Source organism: Octopus sinensis, linkage group LG21 (genome assembly GCF_006345805.1).
Source record: "Octopus sinensis linkage group LG21, ASM634580v1, whole genome shotgun sequence".
Taxonomy (NCBI): domain Eukaryota; kingdom Metazoa; phylum Mollusca; class Cephalopoda; order Octopoda; family Octopodidae; genus Octopus; species Octopus sinensis.
Window position 1 is genome coordinate 17,609,783 of NC_043017.1, and position 25,000 is coordinate 17,634,782.

General features: G+C 36.9%; 1 protein-coding gene across 5 annotated transcripts in view; it reads right to left on the reverse strand.

Moving 5' to 3' along the window:
• Window positions 1-25,000, reverse strand: part of LOC115222880 (unconventional myosin-VI) — a 132,679-nt gene that overhangs the window by 64,924 nt on the left and 42,755 nt on the right. The window contains exon 1 of one of the 5 annotated variants that reach the window (XM_029793258.2): window positions 12,841-13,113. The exons of the other annotated variants lie outside the window; for them this stretch is intronic. Coding sequence (XP_029649118.1) covers window positions 12,841-12,948 — 108 coding nt within the window. The 5' untranslated portion in view covers window positions 12,949-13,113. Of the gene's footprint in view, window positions 1-12,840; window positions 13,114-25,000 lie in introns of those variants that run through there. 5 annotated transcript variants of the gene reach the window in all.

Here is a 25,000-nt window from a genome sequence, read left to right on the forward strand (position 1 = left end):
GTGATTGGAAGCAGCTGCAGCGCAGCAGTGGCTTTTTGTAGTATTAGGAGTAAATGTTTATTTTGAGGGTAAATTTAATTGGGCATCAATCCTAAAAATACTAGAAATATTTTTATTTGCCAACAAAAGATTTGGTTCAGTTTTATTGATTTCTGAAATGTTATTTTGTTTTATGTTTTGCTGTTGTTGTTTTGTTGCATTCTTTTAAAATGTTGCTAAGTAATTAACACTAAGAAAAAAAAGAAAAAAATTAATCTTCATCATTTGACCTTCCAAGGCTAATGATGGCTTTTAAAACCAAATCTTCTAGCAGGAATTTCTAAATATACATTTTAAGATCAAGGTATAAAAAATAACATGCTCACACACACACAACACAAACATCAATAGTGTCTCCTGTATGAATTCAAATCTTGCAAGCTATGTCTATGAAATATATATGCGTATATATATATATATATATATATATATATATATATATATAGATAGATAGATAGATATATAGATGTGTGTTGATCTACTACATGTGTGGAAAATCGGTGTGTGTTTGTTTGTGGCATTGTTAGCTAACTCCTCCTACATTATTTTATTGATTTTGATGAAACTTGACACGTGAATTGTTGGAAAAAAAAATCGATAATATGGCCCCTGGAAGGGATTTTTATATCTACCTCATGTAACTAATTTTTTTAAACACCCAAGGGAAATAACCCATAGCACCTGCACAATATTTTTTTAAACACTCAAGGGAAATAACCCATAGCACCTGCACATACAGTTATTAGTTTTTAGCGAAGTGATTAATATTTGATTCTCACAATCAGTGGACCTAATTCTGCATTTCACTATTCGCAGTTTTCAACTGCTAAACCTTATTATTGCACTTTCTTGATGCATGTACACTTTCAATGCCCATAACTCCGATAATTCTGCGTTTTTCCAGTCATCAAGTCAAAAAGACACCAACAGACACACAATACACATACATACACAATACACATATACACACACCATGCACCCACACATGCATGAAGGGCTTCTTTTGGTTTTCATCAACCAAATTCACTCATAGGTCTCTGATTGGCCCAGGGCTATAATAGAAGATACTTGTGCACAAGATAATACACAATATGACTGAACCCCAAAACCATGTAGTTAGGAAGCAATATATATTTTCAAAGCATTCCTTTGGTTCGATGGTAGAATGCCTGACATATCTACAGGAAATGTAGGTTCAAGACCAATGGCAACCTTTAACTTTTTTCTGTTCAAAAAGGTTTTTAACCAAACTTTTACATGCTATTAATTATAGTTTTATCTACTTGAAAATCTGTAGTTAAAAAAGATGAATTATTTTATTTTCTTGTGAAGTTTCTAAATCCTTATGATGTAAAGAATATATACACAACAGCATTGTAGTCCACTTGAAGTATTGTATACAGAAGTAGAAAATAAAAGAAGAGAGAAATAAGGAAAGTTTCTGACAATGCTGAAAGTTTTACAAAAAGCCCTTTATATTTCAGATGCAAAGACCTATTTTCAGGAGAAAGCAGTCAAAAATATGTTTTACATAGATTTGATTATTTTAAATTGCTCGTCATTTGAAGAGTTGCTGCTGCTGCTAACCCAAACTCTGAGCAGTTTAAAATAATGGAATCTATGTATTGATTCCATTGACTGCTTCCTTCTGAAGACGGGCTTTTGCACTCAAAATATATAGGATTTTTTTTTTGTTTTGTAAACTTTTCTGCGTTGTTAGAAGCTTTCCTTATTTCATTTTGTTTTTCATCATCAATAAATATATAAGAAAGAGAGATGACAAAGGAATAAATGATTAAGGCCCTCAACTATGGGTCCCCTGCATCTTATAACAGAAACACCTATAAGCTAATGAAGTTCAATATATACAAAGGGGGACACAAAAGAAACCGGAATTTTGCAATATTATTTTATTCACTTAGTTTTACAGGTTTATACTTTTATCACCTTCAAAGTGTCTACCTGGGGGGTGGGGAAATGTTAGAGTATGTTGAGTTGTGGTCTATATTTTTGAATAAGATTATTTTCCCTATTTAATTGTGTTTGGTCAGTGGTGTTATCTGGGCTTTGGTATAGTGGGAAAACAAGGAATTTGTGGGACTTCTTTTGTGCACAGAGATCTAAGTGACAACTAAGTGGTATTTGTCTTGTGGTGGGTCCCTCAATTGTTGGTGGTGGACTGTCATTCTTTCTCTGAGGGGTAAGACTTGTTTGCCCTCTGTAATATTTGTGGCACCTTTCACACCTTATGGCATAAAGTAAATTCTTTGATGTGCAAGTGGAGTTATTTTTTATGACAAAAGTGTGTCCCGACTATAATTTGTATATTGTTCCTTCAATGAGGTGGATGCAAGTCCTGCAGTTAGAACGACCACATTTTTTGACGGTGCGTGGTGGGCTAGTGTTAGGTAATTTTGCATTGGTGAGTAAGTTTTTTGGGGATTGGGGTTGTCTTTTGCTTTTTATTATTTTATGGGTTGCTAGTACTTTTTTTAGACATGGGTCTCGATTCAGCTGTGGGATGTTCTTGTATATAATTGTGTAAGCTTCTGCATTTCTTGGATTGTGTGTTGAGAGATATGGGAGACTATTTAATGTACCTTGAGTGTGTTTTGGTTTTTGTAAGTCTTGGGTAGCGATTGTCTTGGCCCGCTCTATTCCATTGTTAACTAATGATGCTGGGGAATGTCTTTCGAGAAGAATTGGAGTCTTTTATTTTGTGTTCTATAATTTGAGACAATTGTACAGATTCTTCTCACTAGGTTGAAGGGGATGTTTGTCTTCATGTGCTTTGGGTGACTGGAGGTGAACAGAAGGTATTATTTGGAATCATTTGGTTTGTAGTGGATATCAATTTCAATGTTGGTGCTTTTTTTTTATAATAAGTACGTCAAGAAAAGGAAGTTGGTCTTGACTATATTCCATTGTAAACTGGATATGGTTGTTGACACTGTTGATTAAATTTTTGAAGTCATTGAGTTGGTCGAGTGTGTGGGACCATAGGATGAGGCAATCATCCAAGTAGCATTTCCAATTCTCCAACAGGTATTTGTGGAAAGACAGGCCACACACTCGACCAACTCAATGATTTCAAAAATATAAATTCACAACACATCATTCATATATATATATATATATGAAAGAAGGTTTAAAAATGCAATAACTTATAGAGATATTTATTGACTTGACCAGTTTCACTTTTTTAGAAAAAGAGATGCGAGTTCAGTTAGGTATTAATTATAACTAAAGTTAATACCTAACTGGACTTGCGTCTCTTTTTCTCATAAGGATAAATATGAATCTCCTAGATTCTGTTCTGCAATTTCCTTTCTCAATTTCTTTGTAAAAATTTTGTTTATACTTCTTGCAGTGAAGAGGACATTGATATATAATTAATTTATTTAATTAATTTAATTTAATTCAATTATGAATTTGCATTATTTTTATATCTCTGTATGAAACGATTGTTTGGATGAATTAAAATTCTCTTATATATTTTAACATCTTCTCTTCTCAATTTTTAACTAAATTGTTGAGTTTTACGAGATTTCTTTCCATAAATTCATCACACATCATATACAAGTATTATTTGCATATTCACAAATTTACGCCTGTAAACTACCAGCAAAATATGAAGAATCAATATTAGAAATCTTTTTTGGAAACCTCCAAATTAAAGGACGATATATATATATATATATATATATATATATAATATATATATATATAAACACTTATAACAAAGGCAAAATAAAAATTCTAATGCCAATATGCCGAAAATAGACAAATTGTCAATAACCATATAATTTATCACTATAGTGATAAATTATATGGTTATTGACAATTTGTCTATTTTATTATATGGTTATTGACAATTTGTCTATTTTCGGCATATTTGGCATTAGAAATTTTTCTTTTGCCCTTGTTTATAAGTTTAACCTTTAAAGGTATTATTTAATATGCTGGTCATTGAAAAAAATTTTTTTTTTAAATTTTATCCTATATTAGATGTATATCTTATATATATATATATATATATATATATATATATAATGCTGTGCAGTAGGAATCCACTGTATGATACCTTGAGCAAGTATTTTCTGCTATAGCCTTGGGCCAACCAAGGCTTTGTGGGTGGATTTGGTGGATGGAAACTGAAAGAAGCCTATTGTACATGTATATATCTATGTGTGTGTCTTTGTCTCCCACCACTGTTTGAAAACTCCTGTTGGTGTGTTTATGTCCCTAAAACTTACTAGTTCATCAAAGAGTCTGATAGAATAAGTACCAGCCTTAAAAAAAAAGTCCTGGGGTCAATTTGTTTTCAACACAGAAGAAACCCTTCAAGGCACTAGCATGGCTGCAGTCAAATGACAAGCAAAATCAACGATAAAAGTGTGTGTGTGTGTGTGGTGTGTGTGTGTGTGTGTGTGTGTGTGTGTGTGTGTGTGTGTGTGTGTGTGTGTGTGTGTGCGTGTGTGTTTATTTATTAGTTGAGCACAAAACAGATTATCCACGTAACAGAATAAACCCTACAATTGTGTTATAGCTGTGACAGTCCACTCCATTTCTTTTTCATTTTAATTTTGCTTTTCATACAAGGACTACATGAGCCAATGTGTCCTTTTTTTAATACATTAACGTGTGCTTTGAAGAACAGTTGGCTGTAATTTCTAAAGCAGGTTACAACCTGCTTAAGAAGTTACTGCACTGCAGCTACCCACCCACTGGTTTGTATGAATGAAACATGTATATAAATATATGAAGTTAAAAGAAAAAGTATTTTGAGATACTGTTAAGTAAATCTCTTTGTAATAAATGGCATAACCATATGAAATAGGTTCATACAAAGAAAACATTTGACAACCCAAACATGTCATGATACAACATAAAAGACTAACAGCATTTCAATGGTGTTACTCATGTACAAGGAACTTGTTGAGGCTCCTGAGTTCTTTAACAATTCATACACCACACACACACACACATACACACCTACATACATGGATGGATATATATATATATATAATATGCACAGATGCAGCATGGAATTTGTCATTGAACAGGTCATGGTGTCGAAGCAACGAAAATATTTTGGCAAATTAAATTTAAATGTTGAAGTGAATCTAATGGTTTATATATATATATATCATCAAACATCTGTTTTCCGATAAGTGAGTAAATATAATAATAATAATGAAATTATTGTTATACATTGCTCAGGTGCACCACAATTTGTCAAAAGTGTGTATAAAGCATATGTAGTAAAGTACAAATATCTGGGAAGTGAACAGTGTATGAGTCAGATATATGCTTGCGTGTGTATGGAGGGGAGAAAATCAGGTGTAGTGTTGGCGAATCTCAGAAAGCATGGAAGTTTTGAGGATATATATATATATATATATATATATATATATATATATATATACATTAATATATATATATATATATATCATTCCTTTATTCTTTCACTAGTTTCCAGTCATTTGACTGCAGCCATGCTGGATCACCACCTCGCAGGGATTTTGTTGAACAATTGACCCAGGACTTTTTTTTTTTTCTACAGCTTGGTACTTATTCTATCAGTCTGTTTTGTCGAACTGCTAAGTTATGGGGACATAAGCACACCAACAGCAGTTATCAAGAGATGATGGGGAGACAGACAGACAGACACACACACACACACACATACATGATGGGCTTTCAGTTTTTATCTACCAAATCCACTCACAAGGCTTTGGTTGGCCCAAGGCTGTAATAGTAGAAGACACTTGCCCAAGGTGCAACACAGTGGGATTGAAGCCAGAGCCATGTGGTTGGGAAGCAAGTTTCTTACCGCACAGCCATGTTATATATATAACATGTACATATAAATATGTGTGTGTGTGTATATGCGACTGGTAGTTCAAGATTTCAAAATTTCTCAGGTGAGCAGCTAAAAATAACTTCAGACTTTCTTTTTAACAGTGATGGTGGGGACATGACTGAGATTGAGGTGTGTACTTACATGTCAATCTTGATCAAAAGATAGACAGTGGTTTGGGTGGGTGGACAATCTCAGAGTTCAACCAGTGGTGAGAGCAGTGAATAAAATTAAAAATCTTTTGAAGCTTTTTCTAATTAATTTTCACCTTTTGTTTATATTATTTAACCCTGGGTTAACCTTCATTGAGCAGGTTATACAATCAAAGCCATTCCCATCACGATGGAAGGTGGTTTTTATCCCACTTATTTTTTCAGTTTCCTTTCTCTATACATGTATGATCAGTGCTTTCTTAAAGGAAGCACATAGCACTCTGGGCAGTTATCTGGGAGCTCCATAGGCTTAGAGATCTTGCGGGACCAATTGTATACTGAGACATAATCTAGGTTGTGTATGTAGGGACCCCCTCCCCCAGTGCTCCGCTTTGTCTGGGAACAGTCTATAATACAGTTAAGATGGTCCTAAGAATGATGGGACAGAAATGACAGCATTAACCCTTTCGTTACCAACCCGGCTGAAACCGACTCTGGCTCTGAGTACAAATGTCTTGTTTCCATAAGTTTTGAATTAAAATCTTCTACCAAACCTTAGTCACAATTAATGTTCCTAACACTAGCTGAATGATAACTAAGTTATTTCACTAAATTCTTTGTTATATTTAAAATTAATTGAAAGAAACAGAGAGCACCTCAAAATAAATACAGTAACGAATGGGTTAAAAGGACTCAGGGAGTGGCACACACTGAAGTTTGTTTTCATATATTGAGATAGATCTCAAAGTTATCAACCACCTCACCAACAACAACACTGAACACCTTTTTGATCTCCATGTGTCTAACACATGTGGACATGCCTACAAAGTCAGAAAACAACACAGCTCCCATGACTTTCGGAAACATTTTTTCACGCTCAGAGTTGCTGAAGCATGGAATAAACTGCCTGCGTCAGTTGTTGACTGCCATGACACTGCATCCTTTAAGGCCCTCATGCTCTCCGAAATCCGCCGAAACTACACCTGATTATATATACACTTTAGATGAGTTGTAGTGCACCTGAGCACTGTACACAATTATTATTATTATTATTATTATTATCTGCGTAAGGAAAGGAAGACTGAAAATTTTGGCCAGGATAAGTGCAGACTTCAAGGTGCACTGCTTGAGAATAAGGGAAGGAACGCATCCACTTGTTGAGTCGGAACAATCAGAAATATTTACACATTTCTTGTGATAACTTTAGGAGAGAGCCATTTTGATAATAACCAGCTGATGCCATTAAGCAGAAGCATCTGATAACAATAACTGGTTGATAATACTGATTTCTAAATTTGACACAAGGCCAGCAAGTTTGGAGGAGTGGAGTTAGTCAATTACTTCAACCTCGGTATTTAACTGGTACTTATTTTATCAACCCCAAAAGGATGAAAGGCAAAGCAGATCTCAGCAGAATTTGAACTCAGAACCTAATGATGGGGAAAATGTTTAGTAGCATTTTATCCAGCATGCTAACAATTCTGCCAGCTCACTACCTTAAACTGATTGATAATATTAATTCTGATTATAATAAGCAACTTCCACAGAATGTATGTGTGTATGTGTGAGAGAGAGAGGACGCATAGCCTAGTGGTTAGGGTGTTGCATTCACAATCGTGAGATCATGGTTTCAATTCATTCCTAGACTGGGTGGTGCATTGTGTTCCTGAACAAAACGTTTCATCTCATATTGCTCTGCGATCACTTTGACACCTGGCACATGGCACACTGTGCACCTATACAGGCAAATGATGATTTGGTGGAGTGAGTGAGCTAATTTTACTACACAATAATTTGATCACTATAAAGAAATCATTTGTGCAGGTCATTCAGTAAAAATGCTCAACACTGATATATCGTCTTCAATGGGAGAATCCATCATGTATGTGTATATATAAATTCTGTTGAGACCAGTAAGAAACAATTATGAACTTTTTTATTACACTTAACTTTTTAAAATATTTTTGATAAGGTTCGTTTTTTCAAGAAGAACCCAAAACATGTAAAATTTCTAAGAAAATTAAAATTTATCTTATATAGTGGCGTTTTCAAACTTCTTTTTTATAAATATATACCCACTCGTATATGATCTACATTTATTATATATATATATATATATATATATATTAATGAGTGGACAAATGAAAGAAAAAGTCAATCAACACATTTAGTAGGAGTTTTGAACCAAATCAAAATGTTTTAAATAATAACACACACACACACATATATCACCTGTGCTGGTGGCACGTAAAAAAAACCCACTACATTCTTGGAGTGGTTAGTGTTAGGAAGGGCATCCAGCTGTAGAAATGCTGCCAAATCAGATAGGACCCTGGTGCAGCTCCCCAGCCTACCAGTTTTCAGTTAAACCATCCAACCCATGTCAGCATAGAAAATGGACGTTAAATGATGACACCACACACACACACACACATATACATACCATGTATGTATGTATGGCGTATATAGACTGTTACATGGAAGCTAAATAGAGCAGACTTACAAATATTTGATCTCTATTAATCCACCAACCATCATCACCACCACCACCACAACTACCACTGTCATTACAATTACTACCATTATGACCACCACCACCACCACCACCACCACTACTCCTAATACAACCTGATTCTTGCCCTTCTATTTTCTTCATCGAGGAATAATAAATCCTGCCAGAACAGGTGAGATAATCTGTTGTGCTAATGTCATCCACAATCACTAAATCATTAAGCAGCCAGCCAGCTAAGCAGCCTGCCATTCCAAGGTCAACAGGGAGATGGGAGAGGAGAGACCGGGAGGGGGGGGGGGAATTGGCATAGTCCTATGACTTAGAAAGGGGATCTCATTGCCATATTAAAGGCGAAGGGGTCTGGTTGCTATGGTAAAGGTAAAAGAGCGGTAACAAGAATTACTATGTCTATAAATCCCTCTGCTTCTTTTATTGTTTTGTTAAAATGTAAATAAATCCCATTGGGCAGCACCTTTGGCAAGTGTCTTCTAATATAGCCGCAGATGGAAACCATGTGAAAGCCAGTCTGTCTGTGCGTCGCAACCACATGGTTCCGGTTTCAGTCCCACTGCATGGCACCTTGGGCAAGTGTCTTCTACTGTAGCTTTGGGCTGGCCAAAGCCTTGTGAGTGGATTTGGTATACTGAAACTGAAAGAAGGCCATCATAAATCTATCTCTGTGTGTGTGTGTGTGTGTGTGTGTGTGTGTGTGTGTGTGTGTGTGTGTGTTTGTGTGTGTGTGTGTGTGTGTGTGTGTGTGTGTGTTGTGTGTGTGTGTGTATTTGTACCCCACCACCTGACAACTAGTGTTGGTGTGTTTACATCCCCATAACTTAGTGCTTCAACATAAGAGACTGATAGAATAAGTACTAGGCTTTAAAAAAAAAAGTCCTGCAGTTAATTCGTTCAACTAAAAATCCTTCAAGGTTTTTCATTCAATTGACTAAAACATGTAAAAGATATCTGTGTTTGTGTATGTGTATATATGGAGGCACATGGCTTAGTGATTAGGATGTTGGACTCATGATCAAAAGATTGTGGTTTCAATTCCTGGACTGGGCAATACATTGTGTTCTTGAGCAAAACACTTTATTTCACATTGCTCCAGTCCACTGTCAAACAGTGTATATATTACCCCATCCACTGGGATCATATATACACCACAAAATCTGGAACTAGCCTTACAAGTGTCTATATGACTCGAGAAATGGCTTTATACATTTATATATCTTTCATCTTTAACTTGTTTCAGTCATTAAGCTATATCACCTTGTGAAGAATTTTTAGCTGAATGTATCAACCCTACTCTCTTTTACTCTTTTACTTGTTTCAGTCATTTGACTGCGGCCATGCTGGAGCACCGCCTTTAGTCGAGCAAATCGACCCTGGGACTTATTCTTTGTAAGCCCAGTACTTATTCTATCGGTCTCTTTTGCCGAACCGCTAAGTGACGGGGACGTAAACACACCAGCATCGGTTGTCAGGCAATGCTAGGGGGACAAACACAAACACACACACACACACACATATATATATACATATATACGACAGGCTTCTTTCAGTTTCTGCCTACCAAATCCACTCACAAGGCATTGGTCGGCCCAGGGCTATAGTAGAAGACACTTGCCCAAGATGCCACGCAGTGGGACTGAACCCAGAACCATGTGGTTGGTTAGCAGTCTACTTACCACACAGCCACTCCTGCGCCTACTACTTATTTTTTTTTTCAGTTAGGTGCTTATTCTACCAGTGGTAGGGACACACACATATGTATATACACATATATACAATGGGCTTCTTTCAGTTTCTGTCTACCAAATCCACTCACAAGCATTGGTCAGCTTGAACTTATAACACAAGACACTTCCCCAAGTGCCATGCAGTGGAACTGAAACTGGAATCATGTGGTTGGGAAGCAAGTTTCTTACCACACAACCCTGTAAGAAATCCATCTATATATATATATATATATATATATATATATATAAAATATATATATATGTGTGTTTGTCATCTACCAACTGCTTGACAACAAGTCCACATAACTTAGTGGTTTGGCAAATAAGACTGACAGAATAATTACCACACTTAAAAAATAAGTACTGTGTTCAGTTTGTTCAACTACTTTCAAGCTGTTGTTCCAACATGGTTGTAGTCCAATGACTGAGACAAGTAAAAGATAAACAATAAGACATATACACACACACAGATTGTTGTACAAACAATTGATTTTTCTTTTTCCCTGTTTAATCACATATCTACGTATATACTGACATTACACATCACAGAAGTTATAATGCTATAGTGTTGTCACTCACAAATGCAATAAGCAGGTGGTTAGTGTGTATGTCTGTGAATTGTAGTGCACGTGTGTGCGAGTCTATGTGCTATAGTGTACAATTGTCTGTGTGTGTATACGTGTGTATTTACAAGCATATGCAGGGGAAACATACATAATTGCATGAGCAGTTCTCTTTTGTATGTGCGTATATCATGTGCATGGAGTGCAGAAACATGTGACTGCACGTACATAACTATGTGTAAATGTATGTGCAGATGCTTGCAGGGACAGATGGTTACATATATGTAGTTTCTTCTAAGTATATATGCACATGTATATATATATGTACATCCATACACCTGTATATGTCTATAGCAGAAAACCTATTAAGTACATATCTATATTCTACTGATGACAAAAGGTAAAAGTACAAATACTGTCCCAGTTTACCTCTCTCTCTCTCTCTCTCTCTCTCTCTCTCTCTCTCCCTCCTCTCCTCTCTCTCTCTCTCTCATAAGCGCTGAGCTAATGAGGGAGTTCTACATGGTAGCTCACACTACTAGAAATAGCAGTTAAATCTTTCTCATCTTAAAGAAAAGAAAAGAGAAATGTTTGGTAATGTGGTGATTGGGTTCTCCGGCAGAGAAGGAAAAAGACTGGATCGTCATGGTTGGAATGCCTTTGATCATAGGCTTGCTTGATCAGATCTGATCTGGTGTTAAACAACAACCATTGACCCTGCCTCCACAAACACACGTCTGCTGACACACACATACGCACACACTGAAACATGCACACACACACACACACACGATCATCAACATCATCATCCAATGTATTATAGCCTTCAAAAGTCACTAACATCGTACATTTGTAAGATTTGGGGTTAAGATCCTGTGAGGTGTCATTCTGCAGCAGACAACTTAATTTCAGTTGAATGGAATGGGTCAATGTGAAACGAAGGGTCTTAGCCAAGGATACAACATGCTACTTGGTCCAGTAACTGAACCTGCAACCTTGCAATCATGACTCAAACATCCTAACCACTTGTCCACAAGCCATTACACATAAATACACATACGTATGTATCTATATATAAATGTACTGATATAAGCATACACATATATACATACATATACATTCGTACACACAAACACATATACAAACAGTAAGTTACATACAAATGCACATACATGCATAATCGCACTCCTATAAAGACACACACACACACACATATATACCATCATCGTTTAACGTCCGCTTTCCATGCTAGCATAGGTTGGACGATTTTGACTGAGGGCTGGTGAACCAGATGGCTGCACCAGGCTCCAATCTTGATCAGGCAATTTTGATATATATATATATATTGAAAACAAAAAATGGGTTGTGTGGGTTGTGTGTGTGTGTGTGTGTTGTGTGTTGTGTGTGTTATATATATATATATAATATATATATAGATATATATTGTATGTATGTATGTCTATATATGTGTTGTGTGTGTGTTATATATGTGGGTGTGTGTGTATATATATATGTATATCACCAACCAAGCACCAGCCGATCGTGGCCGATGCCAGACCCTCCTGGCGCCTGTGCGGGTGGCACGTGGGGGGGCGCCCACTGCACTCTTGGGGTGGTTGGCGTTGGGAAGGGCATCCAGCTGTGGAAACTCTGCCGGATCGGACTGGGCCTGAGGCGGCCTTCTGGCTTCACAGACCCCGGTTGAACCGTCCAACCCATGCTAGCATGGAAAGCGGACGTTAAACGATGATGATGATGAGATATATATATATATATGCTAGTACACAAACACACATACATACATACATACATATATATCTAGTACACAAAAACACATACATAATACACACACAAAGATACATGCAATTTTAAATGGACAGACCAAAATAAGTACCTGACACTCTTACATACATACATACATACACACACACACACACAGTGTTGATAACAATAATGTCACACTCAACATTACCTCTTCCCAGTAATATCCATACTGGGTGTAGAAGCAGCGCCAATCATTGTAACTGCTGTAGCTATAATTATAGTTGTCATGGTATAAATTATTCCATTCTGATGTCATTCTAACAAAATATATTTTTTTTCTTTGTTTTTGTATTATTTTTCTACAAGCTTTGGTTAGCTTGTTTTTTTTTTTTGATTTGTGGTGTAACTATATGTATGTGTATATGATGTAGTACAGATCCAATACTAAGAAAAACTATCAGATGTTTCCTCACAAGGAGTAACTACTTTTACTACCAAGTGTTAAATAGAAACTAATCTAAATGCATCATAAAGACTAATAATCATGAAAATGAGGTCTTTCAGATGGAGGATGGAGGGAGAGAGGGCGGGAGAGAGCATATAAAAAAATCATTAATAATAATAATAACAGCAATAAATAAAAAAAAAGACTATAATGATGGATTTAGTTACTGAATTGATCCGATCTCATTATCAACAAAAAATAAGAAAATAAAAAAAAATTAATATATGGAAAATACAGAAGAGAAAACATTTAAAAATAAGAAAATATTTTTTTTTAAATTAGAAAAAAAAAATGAATGAAAATATATATATTTTTTAAATCTATAAAATATTATATAGACAAAATAAGAAGAATCAGTAAAAAAAAATGAAAAATAAAAAAAATATTAATAAAAAAAGAAAAACTTTTTTTAAAAAATAGGAAAAGTAAAAAAAAAAATAAAGAGCAAAGAGAAAAAAATTTTTAAATTAATGGAGTGAAAAATGATGAGAGAAAAGGAGGAGGAGTAGAGGGAGTTGAGATGGGAAGTTAAGAGGGAGTTAGGGGATAGTTTTAAGGGAGTTCTGAGGTAGAAGGATAGTAAAGAAAAAGACGAAATATTTATATTTATGAATTTTAAGTTTAGGTTTCAGTCAAGGTTAATTACTTGTGAAACAGATTAGTAGTTAATTAGGTGATTTTATTTAATTTTTATTAGTTTCTTATATAGTTTACATTGTTTTAGTTTGTTATTTAGTTAAGTTGCTTTGTGTTAAGCTGGGTGGGTGTATATGTATGTGTGTGTGTGTGTGTCTCCATATGCATTTATATACCTACACATGTATGAATGCCTATAATATTCACATACATGTAATATATATACATATGTATATACACAAACAAATATGCATATAACAACACATGTATATATACATACACATACCTACAAACACAAATGTTGTCACAAAGAAGAACTGTTTTTACAACCAACTGTTAAATAGAAATGCATCTACCCACTGCATCATACAGACTAATGGCTAAATATATATAAATGCACACATAAACACACATCCACATACAAATATATGTATATATATATATATATATATACATTGACATACAAGTGCAACTATGGTTGTGCAGTCAGCAAGTTAGCTTTGCAATGATATAGTTTCTGGTTCAATCCCACCCTGCAGCACTTTGGACAAATATCTTCTACTATAAGCTCAGGTCAACCAAAGTCTTGTGAAAGAAATTTGGTAAATGGAATGTATGAAAACCTATTGGAAGGGCCATTCTTCATTCTTTGGAGGTTGAGGTTTAATCTACCATTCAGTTTAGCTCTGGTACAAGTCTTTGGTTAACATGACGCTATGATAGAAACTTGTCAAAGGTGTCACGGAAATGAAACCAAAACCACTTGGTTGCAAAGCAATCTTCTTTGTTGCATAACTATACTGCACTTATGTATCTGGGTGCATATACCTGTGTGTGTGTGTGCATATATGTGTGCATATGAGTTTGTATGTATGTATCACACACACAAACTCTGTAAAGTGGTTGGCATTAGGAAGAAGCATTCATGCCAAATTAGACATCTGGAACTCAGCACCATCCTCTGGCTTGTCAAATCTTCTCAAACCATCCAACTCATGCCAGCATGGAATATGTAGGGTAAACGATGATTAGGATGATGATAAATTTTCATGCTTACATGAGTCAAACGGAATTTATCGAGGCAGATTCTCTTTGGCTAGGTGCCAACACTTACTTGTTTCCATGCAAGGTAATACTTCCTCATGATCAGACATGTTTTTATGGCAGATTGAAAATGAAAGGCACTGCTTCTAGGATGATGATACTTGTTTTACAATTGCTGTGAACTTTAACCCTTTAGCATTTAAACCAGTCATATCTGGCCCAAATATACCACCTATTTTATGTTCTAACCCAGTGGTTTTCAACCAGGGTTCCGCCAGTACAGTCCAGGGGTTCCGCAAGAATTTACAAAACTGCTAAAATCTGCAGTAATTTTTAATTCTCCTGTGCAGATATGTGTGCATAAGACTATTAAATTATTGCACAGGGGTTCCTCGAGCCAGTGGAATGCTTCCTTGAGGTTTCGCTCCAGCAAAAAGTTTGAAAAGCACTGTTCTAACCATCCAGGTGCAGCCTATCACACCTACCATTCAATGTCAGTTCAAAAATATACAACTACATCAGCAAGATTTCAAAGCTATGAGATAAAGCATGATTAACTTTAAAACAACGTGAATGAAAAAGTACTACCGTTGACAGAATAATCTGAATGCTAAAGGGTTAAAAAGATTAAAAAAAAAAAAAGTGGGGACACAGCAGCAGAAGACACAGGGGAGGGGCTATGGGTCACAAACCCCAGAACAAATGGAGTGCTCAGCCACACCTGTAGTAAAGACTGCGATGGCATTGCCATGGAGAATGGCCAGCGACACTCGCTGCAGTAGCTACTCCAGCTCATGGAGCTCTAACGAACCACCACTATCCCTATTTTGCAGAGGAGATCAGTAGTGCAAGGTCCTAGAACCCCTGACATCTCAACAGCAACCAGCACAAACTGATAGCAGCCAGCCAAGCTCTTATACCTATAGTTGCGTGATGTCAAGACAAGGTAATAGGCACATGCACACATACAGGTGCATATGATAAGTTTCTTTTAGTCCCTGTCTATCAGATCCATTCACAAGGCTTTGATTGGCCCAGGGCTATAGTACAAAACTGTTTCTCAAAGTACCACCATGTAGAACTGAACTGAAATCATGTCAAGAAGCAAACTTTTAAACTACATACATACATACATACATACATACATACATACATACAGTAAAAGATACATACACACACATAAAAAAACACATACATATACATACACACATATATCACAATATATATATACATAGATACATACACACATAAATATGCACATACACACAAATACATGCACATACACACACAAATATACACAGACACAAATACAACACACACAAATAAAATCAGCTGAGTTATTAGGACAGTGAACAGGTGAGACAACATTTAAAAATATATATTTTTTTTTTTCCTTTCTAATATCATCAAAAACTGTTTATTTCAGAGAACGATAAATAACAAAACAACCGTAAAACAAAAATTTAATCAAAATACAAAAAAACAAACAATCTAAGATGAAACCCCTAAATAGTAATTGAAAACACAACTAGGGTGTGTTAGAGGGGTGAGTTAAATATGAAAAATGAGATGAATTATCATTAGGAACAGTTTTGTAGTTTTCTTTCGAACAAGAAAAATCATGTTTAAATTTACATAAAAAATATTATATGTAATTTGAAGACGATGATGGTTGTGGGTGATAAGAAATTTGATGATGGTGGTGGTGGTTGTCGTAGTGGTGATGATGGTGGTGGTTGTCGTAGTGGTGATGATGAAGGTGGCGGTTGTGGCAATGATGAAGGTGGTAGTGGTGAACCATTTGACTGTGGTGATAATGATGGTGATGGTGGGGGTAGTGACATTGATGAGAGTGATGGTGATGATAGTAATGATGATGAAGATAGTGATGATGCATATGATGATGGTATTGATGGTGGTAATGATACGATGATGATGACGACGACTATGATGATAGTGATGATGATGATATATCATTTAGAAATCATTAAGTTGTAAATCTTATCCACTTTGTCAGTATCAAATGATGAAAGTTTTAGTTCAGAAATAGATAGATAGATAAAGACAGAGAGAGAGAGATAGAAAGAGAGAGAGATGAGGGAGAGAGATGTGTGCTTTCAGGAGATTAAGTGCTTACATCAACTTGTAGAAGACTTTTCATATCACAATACGGAGAATGTTCCAGCATAACTACACCGCTGTGTGCATATCTGTGTATATATGCATATATACACATACATATATATTTATATACACATATATATATATTTTTATATATATATATATATTTTTATATATATATATATATATATATATATTATATGTATATATAAGAGTTATACGCAGAGGGATGCCACTAAGTGGTTTTCCATCACGCTAGAAATGGGAGTTAAATCCTATGCATATATACACACACACACATATATATATATATACATACATACATACATCATCGTTTAACGTCCGCTTTCTATGCTAGCATGGGTTGATACATATATATATATATATAGTTAATCCAAACATGAAAACACAAAGAGAAAACACAACACAAGGACATGGAACAAGTATAGTGTTATTGGACACTCAGGAAAGGAAAGAAAGGAGGAGGATTTAACGTTACAAGCGGAGCTCTTCGTCAGAAACATAGGAAAAGGAAAGATCCAAAGAAGAGAAGTCGGAGGAAAAAAATCGCCAACGATACATACATATATATCATCATCGTTTAACGTCCGTTTTCCGCGCTAGCACAGGTTAGCCTTCAAATGACGCCACCCTGCTGGCTAAGCGAGCAGGCCAACAGAAGAAAGAGTGAGAGAAAGTTGCGGCGAAAGAGTACAGCAGGGATCGGCACCACCCCCTGCCGGAGCCTCGTGGAGCTATAGGTGTTTACGCTCAATAAACACTCACAACGCCCGGTCTGGGAATCGAAACCGCGAGCCCGCTGCCCTAATCACTATATATATAGACATACATATATACATACATACTTACATATATATACATACATATATATATATGGTGCACTATCCCGCAGAAGATGACAAATGAGCATTCTGCTTTTGCCAAACAACCTGCACAAATGAATTGCTCATAGCGATCAAATATTCATGCAACATATTAGCTCAGGTGCTTCATCAAATCAATGTTGTCTGAACAGGTGCACTGTGTGCGACGCATCAGGTGTTGAAGTGATGGCAGAACAACATGAGATGAAGTGTTTTGCTCAAGAATACAAAGCACCACCCGGTCCAGGAATTGAAACTACAATCTCAAGATCAGGAATCCAACACCCTAACTACTAAGCCATGTACCCCCATATATATATATATATATATATATATATATATATATACACACACATACCTACATATATATATATATATATATATATACATTTATATATTTGTTGTGCAAGATTTTTTATGTGAAGTCGTGTGTTGAAACAGATATTGTTATATTTCGGAATGGTCATTTTGCCAGTTTAGCCAATAAATAAGATTAAGATTAATGTAAAAAATAAATAACACTGAAGCAAAATAACACCAAATATATAGTGCGTGTGTTTTTATTGGCTAAAATGACCATTCTGAAATATAACAATATATATATATGTACACACATACATACACACACACAAAGATATATAGACATATATAGCTATATATATATATATATTTTGCTTCCCCACCATGTATGTGTATATATATATATATATATATACACACATACATGGTGGGGAAGCAAAATTTACAATGAACGTTAAGTTGTTTTTTCTCAACAGCCACTAAGTCAATTGTGTTGAAACCTAGCATATATTGATGTCATAATCATACCTAACAATGTTATCCTTGCCTTTTCAGAAACTTTTGTCCATATGAGTAATCAGGAAAGCAAAAGAGTGTGTGATTTGCTGAATGCACTCGTCATACCAAGGATTTCAATAATAGTTGGAATGTCCATAAAGACTGTTTATAATGTAAAGAATAGAATGACTATGAGCAAAACTATTACGAGGAAGTCTGGAAGTGGAGGAATCAACAAAAAATGTACCAAAGCTTTTATTAAAGCTCTCAAATCCAAAATCCTAAAGGATCCAACCAAATCCACGAGAAAAATGGCAATTGAACTTGAGGTAGACAGCAAGACCATTAGAAATGCAGTAAAATATGATTTGAGGTAAAAATCTTACGTAAGAACACCAAAACACTTGTTGACAACAGCTATGAAGGAAAAGAGATTGGAAATGAGCAAGAAAATTATTACATGGTTCAAGAAAAAGTCCTCCATTGTAACAATCTTTTCAGGTGAAAAGATCTTCACTGCCAATGCTGTTCTGAACTGCAGAAATGACAGATTTATCGCAAAATCGACAGCTGAGGTTAAGGGGACATTCAAAACAGAACAACCTGCTCAAGTTATGGCTTTTGGTGTTGTGTCTTCCGATGGAAAGAAAATGCCTATAAAATTCTACAAAGCTGATGAAAAGATCAATGTGAATACTTACTACAAGACTCTGAGATACCAGGTATTGCGATGGCTTAAAGCAAACTACCTAGATGGTAATTATGTATGGACACAGGAAGGTGCTCCAGCCCACACAGCTAGAAAAATACAAGATTACTGCAAATACAATTTTAGCATGTGTGCATGTAAGAAAAAACATTTTCTCACAGAAAAGTATGCTATTAAAATGAATTATCATTTACATACCACTGTGGATAAATGCCAGCAATGCCCTTCTCAGGCTCTCCACAACTCAAAACTGTGGCCATGCTGGGGCATGGCCATTTTACTACACTGTTATCATTGAGAGCCTCTTCTGATATGTGGCATTTGGTGAATAAGGGAGTTTGATCGTGTTACCCTCATTTGCACCTTCTATCACAAAGTAGGCTCATCTGGGACTCTTGACAAGAAGAGATCCAGTTCTAATTTGAAAACACCTACATCCACTTTGTGTTGGTTTCTCAGGCTCTTTGGAAGAATATTAAAAAGTTGTGGGTCCCTGAAACCCAGGCTGTTGCTGCAACTGGTCCCGAAGCATGATAGCATTACTGGGATCTTTGGCATTGTGTAGTTTTCAATGCTAAAATTTGGCACAAGCCCTTCCAGGATATTCCAGATATTGATTACTGCATTCCTTCTATACTTAGATTACACTATTTTCCTATGTGTGTGTATGTGTATATATATATATATATATATATATATATTGTGGAGGCGCAATGGCCCAGTGGTTAGGGCAGTGGACTCGCGGTCGTAGGATCGCGGTTTCGATTCCCAGACCAGGTGTTGTGAGTGTTTATTGAGCGAAAACACCTTAAAAAAAGCTCCACGACGCTCCAGCAGGGGGTGGTGATCCCTGCTGTACTCTTTCACCCATTCTTTCTCCCACTCTTTCTTCTGTTGGCCTGCTCGCTTAGCCAGCGGGGTGGCATCATTAGGAGGCTAAAACAATGCGATCGCATTGTAACCAGCGATGTGTAACAACATCTGATGGTCTGGTCGGTCACGTGATATATATATATTATAGGGTAAGGGGGGTCAACAAGCAGAATAGCACTCGATCAGCTAAGTGAGTAAAGATAATGTTATAATAAAAAAACCCACAAATCTCGTTACCCAGGATTTCTTGATTGAAATAATAATTTTTTTCACCGTTTATCAAGTTGAGAACAACTGACAAATGGTCTTGTACATTAATTTCATGAGCAGGCTGTTCTCTTGATCAGATCAACTGGATCGCCCATTGTCCCAACCAACGGAGTGCAAGTTTTAAGCATTCAGCTTACTGTCAAATGTAAAGCTTATCGTCTCATTAGCAACAACCATATTTATCTTCAAATTACACATATAGGTGCAGGAGTGACTGTGTGGTAAGTAGCTTGCTAACCAACCACATGGTTCCGGGTTCAGTCCCACTGCGTGGCATCTTGGGCATGTGTCTTCTGCTATAGCCCCGGGCCAACCAATGCCTTGTGAGTGGATTTGGTAGACGGAAACTGAAAGAAGCCTGTTGTATATATGTATATATATATATATATATATATATATATATATATATATGTATGTATGTGTGTGTGTGTGTGTGTTTGTGTGTCTGTGTTTGTCCCCCTAGCATTGCTTGACAACCGATGCTGGTGTGTTTATGTCCCCGTCACTTAGCGGTTCGGCAAAAGAGACCGATAGAATAAGTACTGGGCTTACGAAGAATAAGTCCCGGGGTCGATTTGCTCGACTAAAGGTGGTGCTCCAGCATGGCCACAGGCAAATGACTGAAACAAGTAAAAGAGAGAAAGAAAGAGAGAGATATGTAAACATGATTTATCAATTTATTGAATTATTTGAATTAATCATACATTATCTCATAACTTTAAGACTTTGACAACATTATTGTTTATTTTTAGAATGACATTGTAGGACTTGTGTGAGAAGCTGAATCTGATCAGTTTTAACATAAAACAGAATATTTGGTTGGATATGACTTCTTTAAATGTTAGGTTTAAGGAGTCCTTAAGCCTGTTGTCATTGTTTTTGCTAGATCCCATAGGATTCATTTTCATGGTTATCAAAAGCAAGATTTGAACTCAGAACATACAGAACCAACACAGATATACCAGAATGCATCTTCTCAGAGGCTCTAACAATCTGTTGATCCACCACACTGAACTGATATTTAATTGATCAACCTTGAATGGGAGAAAAACTAAGATGATTGTGCGTCTGTGTTTTTTCCCCCAGCATCGCTTGACAACCGATGTTGGTGTGTTTACATCCCCGTAACTTAGCAGTTCAGCAGAAGAGACCGATAGAATAAGTCCTGGGGTTGATAGGCTCAACTAAAGGCGGTGCTCCGGCATGGCCACAGTCAAATGACTGAAACAAGTAATAGAGAAAAAGAGTAACGAGTAACCTGCTAGCTTATACCATACTTTTGCTCATTGTTTTAGGTACCTGTGTATTCACATGTAGACATGGATATCCTCTGTCTTTTTCCCTTTTGAACTCAGAACATCAAGGATGTGACAGCTAGAAGGGGAGAACAGTGCCTGGTTGGTACTCATTTCAGCTGAGTAGACTACAACAATTTTTTATTTTTTATTTGTTCCTTCTCGAGCCATACCTGGCTCATAAGGGCCGGTTTCCCGGTTTCCTTGGCGTATAAGTTCCCCACCTGGACGGGACGCCAGTCCGTCGCAGGTGAGCTGCAACATGGAGGAGGAAAGAGTGAGAGAAAGTTGTGGCAAAAAAGTCAGCAGAAGTTCACCATTACCTTCTGCCGGAGCTGCGTGGAGCTTAGGTGTTTCGCTCATAAACACACACACATCGCCTGGTCTGAGATTCGAACCGCGATCCCTCGACCGCGAGTCCGCTGCTCTAACCACTGGGCCATGTGCCTCCACAGACTAGAACAATGTGAAACTAAGTGCTCTGCTCAAGGTCATAGTGTATCACCCAGTCCAAGAATCAAACCCACAATCTTATGATTGAACAGCCAACACCCTAACCATGAGGACACGTGCCTTTGTAACAATTGTCTCTTAACACCATTAGTTACTGTTTGTTTTCAGTTAATAAACCACCAACAATGATGGAACACACAGATACATGGACACATATTAGTCTTCTTTCCCAAATCACAAATGGACACAAAATAATTGGGTGTTCAGACAGCAGCAGCAGCAGTAGTAGTAGTAGTAGTTACAGCAGCAGTAGCAACTGGTTATGGATCTTTAAATCCCTATAATCAGTGGCTTTGGTAATTATTGTTAAGCCTGGCTCTATCAATGTATCATCAACTGAAATCATCTTAACTACAATAACATTTCATCACTGATAGGCCAGCCAGCCAGCCAACCAGCCAGCCAGCCAGCCAGCCAGCCAGCCAGCCAACCAGCCAGCCAGCCAAACAAACAACCAGCTGGCCGACCAATGAACCAACCAAGCAACCAACTGACCAACCATTAAAGCACACTAAATCATTATCATTTTAGAGACATTATTGCATGTCCCCCACCACAATACACTTATATAAGTATAAACTGTCACGCGCACATATGCAGTCGCATACAAATGTACATGTACACAATCATACTCATAACAATACACGCAGTCACACACACACACACATACACACACTTCCTCTCCACCTCTCTTGGCAAGCTATAATTAAAGTCGTTCATAGTTATTATTACTCTAAACACATGAATGGTTCACATCTAACCTCTTCTCTACAGACTGTTCATGCAATGTTCTAAATCCTTAAATATAACCATCATCGTGATCATCATCACTCAAAAGGATATGAAGGGTGTGTGTGTGTGTGTGTATGCATGCACACACATGTATGCGTATGCTTTGATTTTGGGGGCTTGTTTTTAAGGAATTTTTAGGTGAAACCTGATGCTAGGCAAAGCTTGGACATCCTGATCAAAACTAATTTAAATGCATGGACACATACGCACACATGTTATATAAATGTAGATGAATTTATATAATGTATCATCATCCTTTAATGTCCATTGTCCATACTGGCATGGGCTGAACTGTGTGACCAGGGCTGGTAAGCCGCACCAGACTCCAGTCTGATTTGGCATGGTTTTCTACAACTGGATGTCCTTCCTAACGCCAACCACTCTGAGAGTGTAATGGGCGCTTTTATGTGCCACTGGCACGGGTGCCATTTGCATGACACCAGTATCTGCCATGGCTGTGATTTTGCTCGATTTGATGGGTCTTCTTCTCAAGCATATACATACACATACATGTATGTGTGCCTTTGTGTCTGTTGTCCCTCCGTTACAACATGACAACTGGTGCTGGTGTGTTTTCAAAGCCTGGTACTTATTCTATTGGTCTCCTTTGTCGAACTACTAAGTTATGGGAGTGTAAAACACACCAACACTAGTTGTTACACAGTGGTGGCTTGGACAAACAAAGACACACATACGCATACAAAGCCATGATGAGCTTCTTTCAGTTTCCGACTACCTAATTCACTTTGGTTGACTTAAGGTTATAGTAGAGGACACTTGCACACGGGGACTGAACCCAGAACTATGTGGTTGGGAAGCAAGCTTCTTACCACACAGCCATGCCTGCACACACACACACAATGTATGTATATTGATAAAAACAGGAAACATAAAACTCAAAATATGAGTATATATATATATATATATTTGTATTAATATTTTGTAGAGGTCACTTCAGCTAAATATTAATAAAAACAATAACCACCACAGATGATGATCAAAATATTCATCACCGACACCGATGGAGTGACCATGCCTGCCCCATGTTACCACCTATTTCTTTATTACCCACAAGGGGTTAAACACAGAGAGGACAAACAAGGACAGACACACGGATTAAGTCGATCATATCTTTCCCCCAGTGCGTAACTGGTACTTATTTAATCGACCCCGAAAGGATGAAAGGCAAAGTTGACCTCAGCGGAATTTGAACTCAGAACGTAAAGAAAGCCGAAATAGCACTAAGCACTTCGCTTGGCTAACGTTTCTGCCAGCTCGCCACCTTTACCACCTGCCACACCCACACTACTGCCGGCAGCATCAACACCAACCATATGACCAGAGATGAAAACCACAGCGATAACAAATGTGGAGATGGCAGATGTACCAGCCCCACCAGGTCATTGCGCCCTAACAACGACATCAACACTGGTGATACCAATATCCTTGGGCCCAGAGCTTACCAGAGATACACGAGGAGTATGAATATAGCCACCTCCCAAGCTTGTAAATATATCGGATCAGGCTGCACATCTTTCAAACTATGCTTCTGCAACCACCAGTCATCTTTCAGAGTCCCAGAAAGACATTTTGTCACATTCCTGGCCAGCCATGTGTAGCACCTCAAACATCAAGAGACCCCCATATGATATCAGGTAGAAGATCTTAGATCATCCAGGCCTATATATTAATGGGAGTGTCCATTGCAAAATCTGCACCGCAGACAGAACCAAAATTCTCAAAGACTAAGCTAAGCTTGACACATTAAACAACTGCAAAGAGATTTTCTGAAAAGCTGTTCATTTCAAGCGCTACCTACAAGATAATTGGATCTCACCGTTTCTTGATTAGGTTAATATGAGACCGTAAAGATTTTCATTAAAGCTTCTTTGTATCCTCTGGTCCAGGGGAGATAACCTGTCCTCAAC